This window comes from Squalius cephalus, assembly GCF_949319135.1.
Source record: "Squalius cephalus genome assembly, chromosome: 13".
Classification (NCBI taxonomy): domain Eukaryota; kingdom Metazoa; phylum Chordata; class Actinopteri; order Cypriniformes; family Leuciscidae; genus Squalius; species Squalius cephalus.
In genome coordinates, this window is record NC_137134.1 from 16,729,441 (window position 1) to 16,748,215 (window position 18,775).

At 40.1% G+C, this 18,775-nt stretch overlaps 1 protein-coding gene across 1 annotated transcript in view; it reads left to right on the plus strand.

The window, feature by feature from the left end:
- Positions 1–1,146: 1,146 nt before the first annotated feature.
- The window catches only part of crb1 (crumbs cell polarity complex component 1), a 28,286-nt gene continuing 10,657 nt past the window's right edge, over positions 1,147–18,775 (plus strand). Inside the window, exons 1-10 of the mRNA XM_079890023.1 lie at positions 1,147–1,308; positions 6,469–7,065; positions 7,634–7,829; positions 8,919–9,058; positions 9,289–9,471; positions 11,067–11,996; positions 12,272–12,825; positions 13,210–13,375; positions 14,769–15,684; positions 17,402–17,446. Coding sequence (XP_079746149.1) covers positions 1,224–1,308; positions 6,469–7,065; positions 7,634–7,829; positions 8,919–9,058; positions 9,289–9,471; positions 11,067–11,996; positions 12,272–12,825; positions 13,210–13,375; positions 14,769–15,684; positions 17,402–17,446 — 3,812 coding nt within the window. The 5' untranslated portion in view covers positions 1,147–1,223. The remainder of the gene's footprint in view (positions 1,309–6,468; positions 7,066–7,633; positions 7,830–8,918; positions 9,059–9,288; positions 9,472–11,066; positions 11,997–12,271; positions 12,826–13,209; positions 13,376–14,768; positions 15,685–17,401; positions 17,447–18,775) is intronic.

Below are 18,775 nucleotides of genomic sequence, written 5' to 3' on the forward strand. Positions count from 1 at the left end.
GATTTCTTTAAAAATCTGTACACACGCCCACAATGCAGGAAGATGTTTGACGCACATTGCTGTGTTATTCAAACACTGCCTCTCATGACTTGACTTGCCATTTGTTGCATGATTAGTTGATGGTGTAAAGGCGCGAATCCTAACGTTACATGTTTTTTGCGTTTACGCCCTTGTCCACAGCAAGTATGTTTGCGAAATAAGAAATAAGATACTCAAAAATGAATCAATTTCACGAGAATACAAACTTATTTGCAGCAGCTATTTTAGTGTTATGTGGTCTGTTTACATTTTGTTTGACATTTTCCTTAGCTTTAGCGATTTTCTTTTATTTTTCGATTCATTAATTTTTCTAATATTTATCTATTTAACATTTAAACTGGAGATGTATTCTAATGTATCATAAGCAAATGAAGCCTATATAATGTAGTATGCATGTTATTATGTTTATTTACTTTTTAGGAGTGACCTATGGAAGTGTAGAACTCCAATGTGATTTTTAATTTATTCTTGTTATTAAATGAATTGCCTGTTTATAATTTTTTTCAACAATTCAAAAATTATCTCCATCATTTTTTTCTATTTTTCTTAATATTCAATTATTATTATTTTATAGTCCCACCATTCTTTCACACACAAAAAAAAGAGATATAAAAAAATTTGAAAATTGTGTTACAAACCACAAAAGTATTTAAATGACAGATTCAACAACAACAACAAAAATCACTTTGCAGTTCATGGCTTGGAAGTCAAATGAGTTGGGTGTTTAAACACTAACCGGAAGGCAGTGTAGGCTACTTTCTTACCCATGAATCCCGGCAGAGGGCATGGTCTATTTTGCATTAAATTAACCTTAAGTGCTTTTTTAAAGAAGTCATTAGACTGAAGTATGGAAGGCCTTGATTGCAAGAGGGTTAAAAGTACTGCGTAGTAGCATTTTGTCTGCCGTCGCGTATTTAATATCCAATGTAATCATCACCTGCTGATTAATATTCAGACAGCATGCCTGATGGCCTCTGTCTCTGTTCAAGTCTTCACCAATCCCCAGAGGCCTCTTTGTATTGAGGATACAGAGAGTTGCTCCTCATTGGTGCGTATGTGAATGAGAGCATGCTAAGACTCAGAGAGCCTCAAACAGACACACACACACACACACACACTAGAGGATGCTTGAGGAACACACCGTGATCATGTCAGCTTGCCTACTATCACAATGACATCTAACTATGGATATGGATCTTACGGTTTTGGGTTCGATGTGGCTCAGATTAGTTGTGTGTGTCTTGTTTCTTCTTCTGCAGTGGACAGAAAGTAAGTACTCCAGTCTGTTGCTTTTATGCAGTAATGACGTCATTCTTAGTCCACTTGTTGAATGTTCTAGTGTCAAAGAGCAAAGATTTACTTATATGAGATACTAAAACCTTGTCCTGCAACTAATTTTAGTTGGCCTACTACATTTTCTAAATAATTAAACAACATGGTGTTTTTTTACATACTAGTATTTGTATTTAAACGTGTAGAAAGTCTTCTAAACACTTAATGATGGTTAATACTTTTGTGTGTGTGTGTCTAATTGTCTTCTTATATGGATGAAAAAGACTATAGTGGCTTAATATTGTTCCAGTTTGCTTTGATACGGCTCCGCATGAGTGTGGTCAGAGGAATCGTAACCCTGGACGCATCAGCCGCAGTGGCACTTAAGGACATAAAAGGCTGTGCATCAAAGACACTTAGAAACAGAGCTGTGCTTTTCATTTTCTAGATTCTGGTACATTTAAAAGGATTGTGATTTGCTTTCATCATATGCACACACAAAAAAGGCCTGGGCATTTAAATGTTTGCATTTTTACCATTTGTAAAACATTTGAGTTTGATACTTTAAACTGTATGTTAGGAGGATTATAGAGCTCTGTTTAAATGAACATATGGTTTGACATCCTTGTGTTTTGGGATAATACGTGTGGGCTCAAGTTGAGTGCTGGTCTAGACTTCCAATAAGCTGATTTTACAAAAATCCCCCATGCAAAACGGCCAATTTTGATCCCAAAACCAGCTGGCCAACAACTTAAAATATAGACGTTTGATATAGAAATTTGAGTCTAACATGCTTAAAAGTTACACAGCTTTTTAAATCCTAAGGACTTTTTGATGCAATAAACCTACAGCAAATTTCCTCTCTGGACCCCCTGAATGTAAGTGTGTGGCAATCCTGATAACGACATTGCCAAATTACGCTCATGATTGCTTGCGCTATTAGCCTTTGTCTCAATGCACAGTCTGTAATAAAAAAAAACATTGCAGACTGCAGGGTTTGAATGGGGTTTCTAGACACCCCCCTAAATGACTGACTTATGTCTATTGCCGGTTACCATAGCAACCCCTGCAAAAGGAAAGCTGGAAGTGTGGAATTGGTTGCTATGGGGACATAATTTGATGCTTTGTTGAGACTCCAAAGTTTGCGAACGTCCTTGCCCAGTGAGCGCCGTGAATAGGGCTGACAGAGGTTAAGCCGTTTTTTGGATAGATAACAGAGCATTGTTTCCTCTGGCATTTCTGAGAATGACCAGCTGAATACAGGATGGAGGAGGCTTTTATGTATGCGCTTTATCTAAAGCTGTGCAGGCCCTACATTGTGTAGATTTGACCAGTCAGGTATATGCACAAACTGACACTTTAAGCTGAAGTGTGTACATTTTTTCGATGTTGAAGGCCACATGAAATCAAAATTAAAGTGTTTTGACTCTATATTAGCCTTAATGTTATCTATAAGCTAGTGTGCTCCAAAACAATGACAAAATTAGCTGCACGATTAATCGCAATTTAGATGAAATCGCACTTAAACCGACTTGGCTTATCGTGATTATGAAATCGCGAATGCTGCGATTATTTGTTATGCGCAGCTTGTCAGTGACGGACAGCAGAAGTAAACGCTCCACAAATCTGAAAGCAGTTAGTTTGAGTCACTTATAATGTGCATTTGAAAAAGCAACACGTGTCAAACATCTTTCCAAACATGAAAAGCATTAATGAACCTCTTGCCCGCCAAAAGACATATTAATAACATGCTTTTACTCCAAACTCACTTCATAACAACAGTTGAGCATCCTTTGATGTGGCTTCTTACACAGAATAAGGCAGTTGTGTGTTTATTAGTCATGTTTAATCAATCAAAGTGATGATGCCCGATAGAGATTTCCTGGAATGATATCATACTTCATGTCTGCGTGAGAGCGCCCTCTGGCGTTCAGATGGAGCAGCATTTACTACCGATCAGCCGCACTGCACTTACACACTGCGCATAAAATAATCGCAGCCTTTGCCAAATCGTGTGTGGTTTCATTGCGATTAACCATACAGCCCTATTTAGAATATCTAAGCATTCAAAACGTACAATCTCTCACTTCCGCCAATACGGATCAATGATTTTGATAACATCACTCTGCATTTCAGGCTTTGCCCACAATAAACCGGACACTTTCTTTACAAAGTGACGTCGCCAACTACTGGCCTGGCAGCAGAATACAGCGATTTTAATCAGTTTATTCTGTGCAAACGGGATTGTTTTGACAACTTTGTCGTCTGTAGGCTACATGAAAAAAACGCAAAGAAAAAGGTTTCGTTTTTAGTACATTGTTGTCCTGTAAACTTACTAATTAGCACTAATTAGCTCAAATAGTAGAGCATGCCGCTTGCAACGGCCATGTTATGGGTTCGCATTAGGGAATGCATAAACTGATCAAATGTATTCCCTGAATGCAATTGTTACGGGGAAAAGTGACTAACATTACATTCAAGGTATAGTCTACATTGAACGCAAATTGATAACAATGAGATAATGACAGAACTTGTGTTTTGTTAGTGTACGGTTTGATAATTCCTTTAGCAAGCAATCTATTTAGAGGATTCTGGCTAACTTGTTATCAAACTTTTTGGCGACAGAAATGCTGTGAAAATGTGTATATTAAAATACAACAAATATTATGTAAAAAGGATACACACTTTTAAGACCACACAAACTTTTTCAGTGACCCCCTTTTTCAGAGAGGGGCTGTCTTGCACCCTGCCACAGGTGCTAGTTTTATCATACAAACAGATGAACTGACTGCATCAAGTTAAAGCGCTTTCTCAGGTTTGGCTTCTGTTCGTATACAAGCAATGATCAGCTCTCATTAAAGGGGTCCGGCAACAACAGCTATCCTTAGTAGATGGGACTAACAGGTTAATCCCATGTAGTCACATAAACCGCATGATCTGATTAGGGGTGCTCAAAGCTCATATTCACAATCGCAGATACACAACACAGCACAAGATCATCAACACGATTCTAACATGGCTGCATGGACAAAGATGTTCAATTTAGGGGATTTCTCCTACAGACGTGCAAGAATTGTACCTCTGTTTGCAGCACTCCAGTATGGATATTAACAATCATTAGGCACGTGTGATTATTAATTCTCTGCGCAAATCCCAATGGAAGAATCACCATAACCAGAGTGGTTCTTAGTAACTATTTTAGGATGGGTCAAGCACAATGCAGGCACAAGGCTTCATCACCTGATGTTTGATTGGCTCTGAAGCCCAGTTGGCTCATTAGCCAATTCATCTAATGCTTATTGGCCTTTTGTTTCAGGCTTGTTGGCCATATGTTATCTGTTTGAAGGGCATTATACAAGGACAGTGCGGCACAATATATGCAACTACAGTACTAGAATCCTGAAATCTTGTTGAGCTTTAAAGTGACACCTTTATCGAAAACAACCATGTAAAGACAAGAATGGATTCATAATAATGAATTAGCTTACTGTTATTGCTATGTGAAAGCAAGAATTCAAAAAATAGCCTTCTTACTAATTGATGTAGGCTAATTTGAAAGTATGATGCTTTAGGATAAATGTGGTGTTGTATAAAACAGCTATGAGTCATGAATTGATACATGCTGTATTTGAACAACAGTAAATGTCAATTTGACAGTGTATTTGCTAACTGACCATGACTCAGCTAGCATGCCAGTGTCACACATCCTATTAAGCCGAAAGTATACTTCTGACACTAGACAAGAATGAAACTTTGTAGTGAGCGGCTAAGCACATGTGTGAGTAATGGAGTGTATTTTGAAAGGCAAAGCATTTGGCAAACTAAAGTAAGGCAAATTATTATACTGTATAGCAAATCTCAGCTGTGTGGTTGTTTATATAACGGCAAAATATAAACTGTATTATTGCCATCTCTCTATATAAAGTCAGTTATAATATCCAACTTTATCCTCATAACATACAGTACACTCGCGTAAAGCAATAAATATTGGCTACCTTTAAAATCTCAAATGGTTGGGTTTTTTTATGCTGCAAAATTAACAATTTTATCACCCAGTTCTTTATGTAAAATAAAATGTAAGAATAAAAGTATACTTTAGTTGAAGACAAAAATTCAGGATGTGATATTTGGAAGAATGTTCAAGAATTTTAAAGGGGAAGTGTGCAAATTAACTTTTCCAAAGCTGCTGTACACTCTTAAAGGTAGGGTTGGCAATTTCGGAGAGGCTAGTAATAGCAAGCTAGCTTTGAAACAGCCACGCCTCCTCCAAAACACATGAACACGCACAGCATGGAGCATTGGGAGCAAACAAAAGCATCACAGGATGAGAGATGGCGAGCACATAACATAATGAACATAAACAACTTACAGAGCTCTTACTTGTACCACCTGACTGCTGCAGTTTCATTTACGGCATTGAGTGTTGACACAGAAACGCATAGATCCGTGTCTTTGGACGTGGACAGCTCCAAGAAGAACGTCACGGGTTTCCATCTCGTAATTACGGTTACGACATAGCGTGAACGCAGCATAAGCTTGTTGTTTTGGTTCAGGAGGAACTATAAAGGTGGCTGCTGTGTGGCGCTCGGTGGCTGTATGTCTACAACTCTGCATAGCCTTATACGCAACGCGTTGATGACGTGTGATGTCTGCGCAAGCAGGTGCGCGGAGGTATGCAAATACATAAGTTGACCGGACCGAATGCAATGATTGGACGGAAAAAAATTTGGTCCTGAGAATTCCACAGAAGATATATGTACATGTTTTAATATTTAGACAACTTCTATTATTCATTGCTATCAAGATGTGAAGAAAGTTTCAACCAGTATAATAAAAATAAAAAAAACTGCCTACCCTACCTTTAAAAATAAAGGTTCTTTATTAGCATCAGTGGTTCCATAAAGAACATTTAACACCCATGCACAAAGAACCACTTTATAGTTGAAAAAGGTTCTTTAGATTATTAAGATGTTTTCACACTAAGAAAAAAGTAGCCAAACTGGTTCTTCTATGGCACAGCTGTGAAACCCCCATTTTGGAACATTTATTTTTAAGAGTGTAACAGCATTCACATTTCATTCAATGTACATTAGGGAAGCAGACAACTTTTCAATGAATGTTAAAGTGTTTTTTTCTTCTTCTTGTAAATCCTTGTAGGTTTAACACTTCTCAAGACCTCAACGCTCTGCCTGGAGAAACCTTGCCAAAACAGGGCAGAGTGCAGGGAAGCCCCGTCTGACTTCCTATGCCAGTGTCAGTTTCCTGTGCCAGCCCTGCCCAGCACGCATTGTGAATCTTCCAATGCGCTCTGCCAACTGTCCATCTGCCAGGGCAATGCGACGTGTCATCCCTCCGGCGCCCACCCAGGGGAACTGGTTTGCCAATGTGAGCCCGGCTTGTTGGGGCAGGACTGTCATTCCAGTGCCCAGCTCTGCGCTCAGGGGCTGTGCGGGGACAGCGTCCGCTGTCTGGCAGTGCAAGACACGAGCCCGGGGTATGCATGCATCTGTCAAGAGGGTTACACCGGGAGTTCTTGCGAGAAAGAGGTGGACCATTGCTCCCCCAACCCCTGCCGCAACCGCGCCATCTGCCGCAGCAGACGGGACGGCCCCACCTGCTTCTGCGTGCCGGGATTCCAGGGCAAGCGCTGCGAGATCGAGGTAAATGAATGCGTGTCGTGGCCCTGCAGGAACGGAGCCACCTGTGTGGACAAGATCGGGCACTACATCTGTCTCTGCAGGCCTGGATACACGGGTGAGTGAAAGGAGTCTGATGCACCATGTGCGACTCACCTGTTAGACTGACATGAGGAATGTCTCAACTAGTGCCAAATGCAGCCAATGCCATCTTGTGGCTGAATGATGATATTGCACTCTGAAATGCAACATTTGTTTATGAAGGACCACTGACAAAATGTAAATTACCAAGTACAGTGACCCTATAGTGGGTTATGCTGTCTCTTAATTGGGTAAGAAGTCACAAAAAATGAGGTTTTTGAACTAGGTGTTTGAACCCAAATGCAAGAGAATAGAATACAAGCATTTTGACAACCTCCTCGTGTGACAACAAGACCTGGTATCTTAAAACAAGTGATGTTAATCCTCACGGTTCAAATCTGCTTAAAAACATTTTTGATCAAGTTAAGGAAAAGCTGTGGGCAGCATATCAATTGCCCTAAAGACTGACTGGAAGCTTCCAGTTACAGTCTGTTTGATCCAGGATGAGGCCTGTCCAGATGGTATGTGTAATAAGCCATGCAGAGATCTCGACAAAAAGCGGATTGGCATCTTTGCACTCAACACCACTGTCTCTGATGTTTCAGGTAGCAGCTGTGAGGTTCAGATTGATGAGTGTCAATCACAGCCCTGTCTCCACGGCGGCAGTTGCCATGACCACATCAACGGCTTCTCGTGTACCTGCCTGGCGGGCTTCCAGGGGGAACGCTGTGAAACGAACATTGATGAATGCAGTGACCAGCCATGCCAAAATGGAGCTCTGTGTGTGGATGAAATCAATAGGTACAATACATTTCCATGTTAGTATTTTGGTCTTTTTTATATATAGGTCTCATTTCAGGAAATAATTGATCATTTTTAATCAATTTGTCCCCCTTTTTTTTTTAAATCATTCCTACTAGGGCTGTCGATTGCACGTTAAATTAATTCATTAGTTATGAGAAAAAATAGCGCGATAAAATCATTAACTCGTTTAATGCGCCCACCCTGCCCCAGACCTCCGAAGGTCATCTGACATTTCATACAGTTGATTGATGACGAAGATGACGCAAAACCTCACTGTGCGATGGAGCCAATAGAATACAGTTAGATGCCCCTAAAATTCATGTAATTAATTATATTTCAAATTAATTATAGCCATAATTCCTTTATATACCATATAGGGAAAGAAATTGAAATTGTATTTTGCATAAAGAAAAGTAAGCCTATTTTTGTACCAATAACATTTTTGGATGATTATAATGATGACAGTTAAATACCACCACAAAATGCAGGTACTATACTAAACTTTCTGTTTCTCTACTGCAATATATATATGTTATATAACATATAATTTACATTTTAATGTGTACTTTACATTATAATGTGTATACATGTTGGCAGTGTTTGTTCTTCCTTTATTTTATGTTGACTTAAAAAAAAAGAGTTTATAATAAGAATTGGGAGCAATTCATATTGCCGCAATGCAAAACTCTTTATGGTCCAAAAATGGGTTTCATTTTCTTAATGCAAAATATAATCACATTCTTTTCTTTTCAATGTTGGGGTAAATGTTTTGGGAGAATACTATTAATAATTTTAAATATAAATAATTGTAAAATAATATAATATTAATAATATAATAATCAATTTTCAAAAAGGAGGAATATATTTGTAAATGAAATGATAAATAAATAAAACTAGTCCCTCATTACACACAGAGTAGGTGTAAACCACATGCACTCTATTATTGTGTAGAATAATATTGTTGAAATGTATGCTTATTATGTTGAATCATTCAGTGAATGTGCTCAAAATGAGTATACCTGAAATTAAATGACCTATATACTTAAATTAACTAACCTATATATTTATTTTGAAATAATCTTATAGCTACCGCTGTGACTGCTCACAGACTAACTTTACTGGTGTTCACTGTGAGATCCCACCTCCTCCCTGCTGGTCTCAACCCTGCCTCAATGACGCCCCCTGTGAGGATGAAAATGGGAACTACACCTGCATTTGCTGGCCAGGTGACTAAAATATACTAAAAAAAAAAAACTTTAATATTGTGGCTCTGTATTTATTTTTTATTAAAAGGGTTATGTACATGATTGGTAGATGTATTTATAATGTACATGCAATACTTGTAATGTTCATTCATTTCTTCATTTTAGAAATCATGGTAAAGGCTTAAAATAAGTTATGCAAACTAGGACACAAAACATCAATAGGCTTTCCTCTCATATCTGCTCTGTACTAGGGTTCGAGGGTCGTAACTGTGAGACAGATGTCAGTGAGTGTGACAGCAGTCCCTGTTTGAATGAAGGCACTTGCATTGAGCGCTCATGGAAGCCACTTTATGGCTTAGAGCCCTTGTTTCCTTCTCAATACAACCCCAGGCATGCTTCCGGCTTCATCTGCAAATGTCCACCTGGATTTTCAGGTATCTCACAGCCCCATTTAAACTTTTGCTTTACACATCATTCACTAAGTGTGACATTGTTAAAAAGCAGGATTAGGATAAACTGTTGATTATTATTCAGAAGAGAAGGTTGTGTTAGTCCCACTCACCAATCTATCTCAGGACATTTTCTTATATAAACCCATTTGTTTTTTTTCTTTTGTGCGGCTAGCTGATACAGTTCTGTTTGCGTGCATTTTCTACACCCTGTGACAGATAAATTGTCATTCGACCATACTCATAAATCTGACCGATTTAAAGAAGTAGTTTCAATAAGAGAAGGGTCAAAAATCCAGGACTGTCCCAACAAATATGGTCACCCTAGTGGCTCTAAGTTTTGTAAAAAACAGATGTCTGAAGTAAAACCAGAATCAATAAACCCTAATTGCTTTCAATGCCTGGCTAAATATTGCCTTTAATGAGTATATTATGAGCATCATGAGGTTGATGCAACTATACATCAGAAATTGACTGTTTTGCATAATCAAAACCAAATCAGGAATTTTATAACACATCATTCAGCAGAAATTACTGACTCTCTGATAAGTCCCAGTCGAAACAACTAAACTTATAAATGTAAAATGATTTTTTACTTTTTAGATTATACAAGAGAGTTTGTCTCTGTTACCAGCTCAGGACATGACTCACAGGCGGAGGCTATAATTGGGCTTCGCCATTGTAAGATGCTCAGGTTGCATTAGGCTAATCCCCCGGGAGCTGGCTTTGATGGGGGCCTAGTGTTGCAGTACACAGTTTTTCTTGAAGGAATGAATGTACATTGACGGCTGTCTGTTAGGATGGCCTTTGCTATAGATGGATCCATCAAAAAGCAATGTGACTGAACAGATGTGTGGCTGATGATTGGTAGACTTCTAATGCCATGGAAGCTTTAGTTTGGATTTGGAGTGTCCTGTTGCTTGTTTCAGGTAAATTTTCACAGTTTTGTTGTTGTTTGAATTTCGTTTTGGTTGTACAATAATTTTCAGTGAGAATTCAGTGGTGAAATCAGTTGTGTTGGGGGGGGGGGGGGGGTAAAAACCAATGTCCTTTATTAGGCTAGTGAAAACTATTTCTGTTTGAACATATGATGAACTTGCAATAAATTTAGGTCATCAGGTTGTGTAGCTACTGATCGTTTGTTCATGGTTTCCATTAGATACATTATTCACAGCTGCTTAATGTTTTATCCAGGCATTTTAATCTTATGCATAACTAAATGCTCAATCAGTGAAAATTTCAGGCACTTCTTTTTAGAAATAAGAAAACTCCTTTGGCATCCAAACTGGCATAAAGTTGAGTGAGGGTTATACAATCAGCTTTACATATTTGTTTTCCTGAGGGATTATTGACTAAAACGTGCCCACATTATCCCTCGCATGAGCCATTCTTTAGTTATTGACCGTTTTCTGACATTGCCACAAATTCAACAAATAGTTTTAAAGATAATCGCTTATAAAAACAATATGGTCTTGTTTTAGAATTGCAGTGGGAACAGTTCATTCTTGGGCTACAATCTTTGTTAAATGTTTACTTGTAAGAAACTTGACTGAATTCCACTCTGGGCTTTCCCATTTCAGGTGCCTTGTGTGAGCAAAATACTACTGCTTGTACCACCAACCTGTGTCAAAATGGAGCCACATGTGAGGACTTTCTGGGCAGCTACAAGTGCATCTGCCCATCTGAAAGCCATGATGGAGTCCTCTATGGTGGCCTCAACTGTAGCGAGCCCCTGGTGGGCTGCGAGGGCCAAGAATGCCAGAACGGGGCGGCCTGCATGCCCTTCCTGAGCGAAGGTGTACATGGTTACGGTTGCATTTGTCAGCCAGGCTACACCGGCTCTTACTGCCAGACGCCCACTGTATTCTCCTTTGAGACAATTGGAGGATTCCTGCACCTGCAGACGCCGCTGCTGGGTGCAGAAACATACTTTAATATCACACTAAGCTTTCGCACAGTGCTAGAAAACACGGTACTCTTCCAGAGGGGTAGCGAAGGGGTCATTCTCAGCCTAGAGCTGCAGGAGACACACCTGCTTCTTGATCTTAGAAGTGACCCTCAGACAGACACAACCAGCTGGACTCTGACGCTGCCTCAGGATGTATCTGATGGCAAATGGCACACAGTAGAGGCTGTACTTGGAGAGGGTACCCTTCTGTTGCAACTGCTGGAGCCATGCCAGGATGCAGATAACTGTGGTGCAACAGCCCAAGTGGATACCAGCGCCCTTGAGCTGGAGTCAGCTCTACAAAGCACCTTTGTTGGAGGATTGGATGAGGGAGGAGGCACCGGCTCATTCATCGGCTGCATGAGGGACTTGTTTGTGGACTCGCAGCTCATGGTACCGGAGGACTGGTTGAGCAGCTCAGCGGTGAATGTTGTGCAAGGCTGCAGCCATCATGACCGATGCCTTTCTGGTCCATGCGAGAACCATGGAGAGTGTGTTAACCTTTGGCAAGGTTACCAGTGCAGATGTCTGAGACCGTATGTGGGTCAAAACTGTGGTGATGGTAAGGACACCAAGGATTGACCTCACATTAACCATGTCTACACTGGAAGCATCCACAGTGGTGTTGCGAATGCCCTTTCTGTTAATTAAAGCACAACATAGCTACGTCGTGGTTGCTTCTAGTGTAGACGCATTGATAAACTATAAATGTAGAAGATCATAGGATAAAACTTGGGAGAATCTTAATGTTTCCTCTAAAGGGCCAAGTTACAATAGTAAAACAAGAACCGTTCTAGAAACTCTTTAAGAGTTGTATGTCTTCTCTTCCTCACACAGAGTATATTACTGCCAGATTTGGCCTGGAAGACTCCGCAAGCTATGCTGTCTTCACCATCAATGACCAACTGGAATCAGACACGCTCTATCTGTCCATGTTCTTGCGTACACGGAAGGAGTCTGGTCTTTTGGTGCTGCTTGCCAACAGCACCACTGAGTACTTGCAGATGTGGCTGGAAAAGGGAAAACTGACAGTACAATTCAATAACTTGAAGACTTTTACTGGTGAAAGTGTGGTTAATGATGGAGAGATCCATTTTGTCAGCATCACCATTGAAGAGGGTATGATAACTCTACAGGAGTCAGATCATGAATTCGGAGCAATGGATGTTCAACCTGTTTCTGTTCAGATTGGAGATGTGCTCTATGTTGGCGGGCTGGTTGATGGACAAGAGTCATCTGCCTTCGGTGGTTACTTTAAAGGGTGCTTACAAGACTTGGAGCTCAATGAGAGGAAGCTTGAGTTTTTCCCACTTGATGCTTCTGTAATGTCATACAGACCCGACCGCATGGTTGATGTTACCGCAGGCTGCACCAGTGATGACTCTTGCTCTGTAAGTTACCATGTTAAGTGTCATGAGCTCTCAACTGCAAAAGGACAATGATTAGCTTACATCAAATCTGGCAGCTTTGTAGACAAACCTGCTTATCTTATTTAGCTCTGTTATCCTCTTTGGACTGGATAAATGTTTACAGTCAAGACTTTAGCCATGTCAGAAATTAATCCAAAACAGATTCAAAAGATGTTTGTGATCTGATCTGATTTGATTCACTAATCCAATAAATTATTCAACAGTTAATTTAAGTCCCTGAGAATTTTTTAAAAATGAATTATATGATCTTACATCTTCTAAACCATTTCATATATTTAATTAATTAATTCATTGGATAATTTTAATGACAGTTTTGTATCTGTCACTTTTGTTTTTCCGTGCCAGAAAAATCCTTGCCAGAATGGTGGCATGTGCTTCTCTCTATGGGATGACTTTACGTGCAACTGCCCTCCTAACACAGCAGGGCAGCGCTGTGAAGAGGTGAGCTGGTGCGAACTCACCCCCTGCCCACCCCAAGCAATGTGCCGGGCCCTCAACCAGGGTTATGAATGTGAGTATTTAGGAACATGTGATCTCAGATGTATAAAACACTAGCCTGGAAATCCAGACCTAAATCTGAAAGATTAATGGTCTGGCATCGACAAATGAAAATCGGCCAGCTCGAGGGGCGGCACCAAGCATGCATTTGAAAATCTCACTGCATGCAATTGGATAACACTACGACCAATCACAACAATAATCCCCATACGCTTAGCTATTTAGACTCTTGCTGTATCCGGTCGGCAAAACAGCAAAAACAGCAAAAACGTGCAAAGGAACGATTCGAGCGCCTTCTTCTGTTCCTCTTTTAGATAAAAAGCCAAGTCTAACTCGTTCATTGTAGCGGCCAAAGTCGTTTCAAACAAATGGTGTTCATCCATAGCCATCTTGCAATGTTTACTAATGACTTCGACGTCACAGCGCTGTCGTTATCTGTTTAGCTCGCCTATATCAGATAACCCGATGTGATTGGTGCAGCTCGGATACAAGGGCATATTTAATGAGCATCATTACTCGATGCCTGAGTAAACTCGCAGTAAATTCAACTTGTGCTCTCGCGAGAACTCTGGATTTCCAGGGTAATAAAACACAGTATTTTAGCAGTATTTAATTATTTTTGACTACTTAGACAAAATGAATGGTTACAGAATTAAGATAAAATGAAGACTTTTGGATTAATACCCTTCCAGGTTTAAAGGGTTAGTTTTGCCAAAAATGAAAATGATTCCATAATTTACTCACCCTCAAGCCATCCTAGGTGTATATGACTTTCTTCTTTCAGCCAAACACAATCAGAGATATTAGTTTATTAGTGACGAATTAGAAGTCTATGTCTGTTTGTTTGTTGTCCAGCCCTAATTGTTTGAACCACAAGAGGAGTCCTCTCTCACCTAAGCTTACGCTATGCCTACGTCGTGTCAGGGGTCACTCTTCCGCCGGAACAAGACTCATGTACGGCCGTCACCGGAAGCCAGTGATTATAGTTTCTAAAGTTATATACATGGATATTTTCTTACAAAAACACATTGCTTCGCTTTAGGAGGCCTTTATTAACACCCTGGAGCCATATGGATTACTTTTATGATGGATGGATGTTAATTTTTTGGCTTCAATATCTGTGTTACCATTCACTCCAATTATTAAGCTTGGTAGAGCCAGTATAGTTTTTTAATATAACTTTATGTTTGGCTGAAAGAAGAAAGTCATATATATACCTAGGGTGGCTTGAGGGAGAGTAAATTATGGGATACTTTTTTGGGTGAACTAACCCTTTAAGTTGCAGGCTTGGGAAAGAGACTAGCTGGGAACTGAGATCTTGCAGACTTTAACTGAGATTGTTTTGCGAATAAAAGTCTGAATCCTAGAAGTGTTATGTAAACTACATCTGCCTTTATTCTACACAGGCATTTCAAACGGGATTTTTCTGGACAACACCACTCTCGTATACCGCGGGAATGGGCTGATCTCCCGCCACCTGACCAGCATCGTTTTCAGTATCCGTACACGTAAACACAATGCAGCAGTGTTGCATGCGGAGAGTGGGACAGACTTTGTGACGGTATCCATTCGAGATGGCTTTTTGGTGCTTGAGCTTTTAAGTGGAGCTTTTTCTTCATCATCTTTGTCACCAGTAACCCTGCACAGCCCAAGGCCAGTGGCTGATGGAGAGTGGCATGTTGTAGAGCTGTTAATGACCAACCCTTGGGCAAACAGCTCCCAGTGGATGATGGTCCCCTTAGATGAAAAGAATGAGACTACTATATCCGACTCAGTGACGGGAAATCTAGACTTCCTCCGAGAGGGAATAGATATCATGCTAGGTGGACTGGGAGAGTCTGGCTGGAATCTGATTGGTTGTCTGAGTAATGTTGAGATTGGTGGAATCGTGCTTCCGTATTACAGTTCATCCGAGGTGAGATTCCCACGTACGCAGGAAGAGAAGTTCAATAAAATATCAGAGAAACCTGTCCAGACTGGCTGTGTTGGTGAGATGGTGTGTGAACCCAACCCCTGCCTGCATGAAGGCATCTGTGACGATCACTTCAACCTTTTCCACTGCTTCTGTCTTCCTGGCTGGGGCGGTGATCGCTGCGAGCTGAATACAAACACTTGTGCCTCCAACCCCTGTCAACACGGATACTGCAGTGTGCAGAACCTTACATACAGCTGCACATGTGAGAGTGGCTACACCGGCACCAACTGTGAGGTGAAGGTGGACACATGTGCCGGTCAAAAGTGTGCTAATGGAGGGACCTGCTTGCGTGGCTTACACAGCCACTCATGCCTCTGTCCCCAAAGGTTTACTGGGCCAAATTGCAAGTGAGTCTATTCTAATGTGTCTCAAGCAGTTGTCTAGTTGACATGTTCATTATTACTATTGGTCATACTTAGGGTTAGGGATTTAAACAAGCCCCTAACCCAGGGTTCCTCAAATCCAGCCCTGGAAAGCCAGTGCCTTGCAGTTTAGCTCTTTGATTAGAGTTGGAGATAAACTAAAGACTACGGATATAGAAAAATATGAATGGGAGAAACTGCATGGCGGAATACGTCCCGCCTTCTAAGTAAAAGAGCCAATCGCTTATTGGTAAAGCCATTGCATCAATACGGCTGCCGTTAGAAGCTCCAGTTCCCAGACTCATGTTTAGGACTGCACATGCGCATTGGCTGGTCTAATGTGAAAAATACATTTTATTAACGCTATTTGAGCATAATAAACAACATTTATGGGACAGTTGATCTCAGATTTTGTTGCTGATTTCAAATATGTTATTTAATTGTGAGTTTGGCTAGTAGTTTTAGAGATTTCGGGATTTCCCCATTCAAATAGATAGGACTTGGTCTTGGATGCCCAAAATAGCTGTCCGGAGGTGTTGCAAATATGGCCGCCGAGTGAACAGACTTTCCTTGAAAGGGACTTTGGCTAAACTCTGCAGGGCACTCCAGAGCCAGATTTGAGGAACCTTGCTCTAACCCTAATTGTTAAACTTTGGCATGTAACTGGTCCCACTATTGTTGTACAAATATGTGTGATCCTTCATATCATGTAGTTTATTGAAGAGAAGTGTGTAGTTGCCTGTCGATGCATCTGGACTTAATGGGTGGGCAATTAAACAAGTGGAACATTTTCATAGACTAAACCTGAAAGAGGGACCTGAGGCACACCAATGGACCAAAATAGCTTTGAGACATGAGAGAGGGCTCTTCTAACTTTGTCTATTAAGCTACCACCAAGACTACCCTAACACTGAGGTGGTGAGTTTTGCGAGGCAAGCATCTTGTTGACTGATTTGGGTTAAGCGTTTACATCTAAGTTTAGCAGACATTGCGGAGGTTGTGTGCATCCAAAGACCTGATTTAAGGCTTCTACACAAAGGCAATCCACAGGTATGTCTGTAAGAAATCATGTCATCTGTAAAACACTGAACCAAGTCAAGAAGAGACTTGCCTTAGATATGATATCAACCTGGTGTTAAAAAGCCATAGCTAATCTCAATAAGATTCTCCACTTTTCAAAGGAAAAAGAATGCAGACAGAAATTTTGACTTTGTACATCGGAACAGGCCACAAACCTCATACAATGATTCCCATCGAATAAACAAAGCAACTTGAATGAATCAAGACCCCTAAGGGACTGATTTGTTTTAAAGGTAATGCAAATCATATAATTGCTTTTATGGTGTTGTTTATGCTAGCGTGACTGCAGAGATGTGACTGTTGCCATACGTGTCATTTGAAAGTGGTAATGGTAATAATAGTGTCTGTTGAGAGTGCCCATCCTCCAGTGGTTGCGTTAGGCCTTCAGGGTGGCATCTAAGGCAAGTCTGCAGCCATTTATCTCATAAACATGTTTTGTTGCCAGACTGCTTCATAGCACTCCTTTGAAACTGCCTTGCAGGCAGCTGGGAGACATAATAGATCTATCTTTTCCCCACTGCAGAGTTAGAGAGATCTTTGGTGTAAAGTTTTGCTGCATAAAAAAAAAGAATGACGCTTGCTGTTTGTTTGTCTCTTTCCTGTTCCCTCTGTCTCACAACAGCACTCTGATTGAAGAGGCTCCGTGGTACGTAGTTGTCAGGAGCATGTAAGTGGCGTTTTACTGTTGACTTTTTTCCTTTATTTTTTATACGTTCTCCTTATTTTCTCCTTTCGTTCATTCCTTCCTTTCTCTTAATTCTTTTCATTTCCATTTCTTAATTCGCTCTATCATCCCTTCTTTCCTGTCATCCTTTCTTTCTTTCTTTCTTTATCACTTCCTTTTTACTTTCCTCTACTCCTTCTTTTTTGCCTTCCCTCCCTACCTCCTACTTTTCATTTATTCTCTCCATCCCTTCTTTCTTGCTTTCCTGCTTACTTTCTTTGCTCCCTTTTTTCCCTACTTTCCTTTGCCGTCTCTCTATCCTTTTTTTCCTTCATTACTTTCTGCTTTCCTTTTCCTCTTCTCTTTATTCTTTCTTGCCTTTGCCCTTCCTTTCTTCTTGATGCAATGAGATCCAGTCGAAGAAGTTGTTTCATTGAAGAAAAATAATGATTAAAATAAATGAATAATCAATAACGAATAAATGATAATCAACTTTTAATATTTTAGAGTACAACTCTAAAAATGGGTCGAACAATTACAAGGCTAACATCTATAATTCTGAAATTCGGAGTATAATAATCTCTGCCAGAAGAGATCATACAGACTGGAGATCACCCAAAGTAACAGAGAGCTGGAAGAGCAGTCAGAAGAAGTGAAGTGAAGCCACCACATGTCAATGGCCCTATATATCTGTAAGTGTAGGAAAAACTTACATTCCACTTAAAGATCTGTTGTTAGTGTGATGAGAAAGGTCAAACTAAATTATCCATTGTGTCAGTGATATACGTCTTCCTACTAAGAGGTGGTGACAGGTCGTCGTGGCCGTTGCAAAAGAGACAGAAATAGATGCACGAGGTGTGGTTTTAACACCTCTGGAACAAAAGAAAGCGAAGCTTGCGTCGTGCAAAATAACATTGCAGGAAAGGTACATCTAGTACCGTGAATCACAAATTCTGAGAACATTGTCACTTGTGCAGCACTTGGCAGGCGTCCAATATTTAACCCAACAGGAGTATCTTGTCATATAGGAACATTTGAATATAACAGTCATATCCTCAAACAGTATTACATTGATAAGATGAAATGGAATAAATTAGTAAATACTTGAATATATGATGAAGATATAGAGTAGGAATACATGGATAAATAAATTCAAATATTGATAAGCAATCAATCATAAATGAATAAACGATAGAAGAAATGATATGAATGAAGACATTAACATAAACATTGACCATTTTGGATACATCACTTCTGTTCAAATCCTTTCCTTTCCTTCTTTTACCCTTTCTTTCTTTCCTTCCTTCCTTCAGACTACTTTCCACTGTCCTT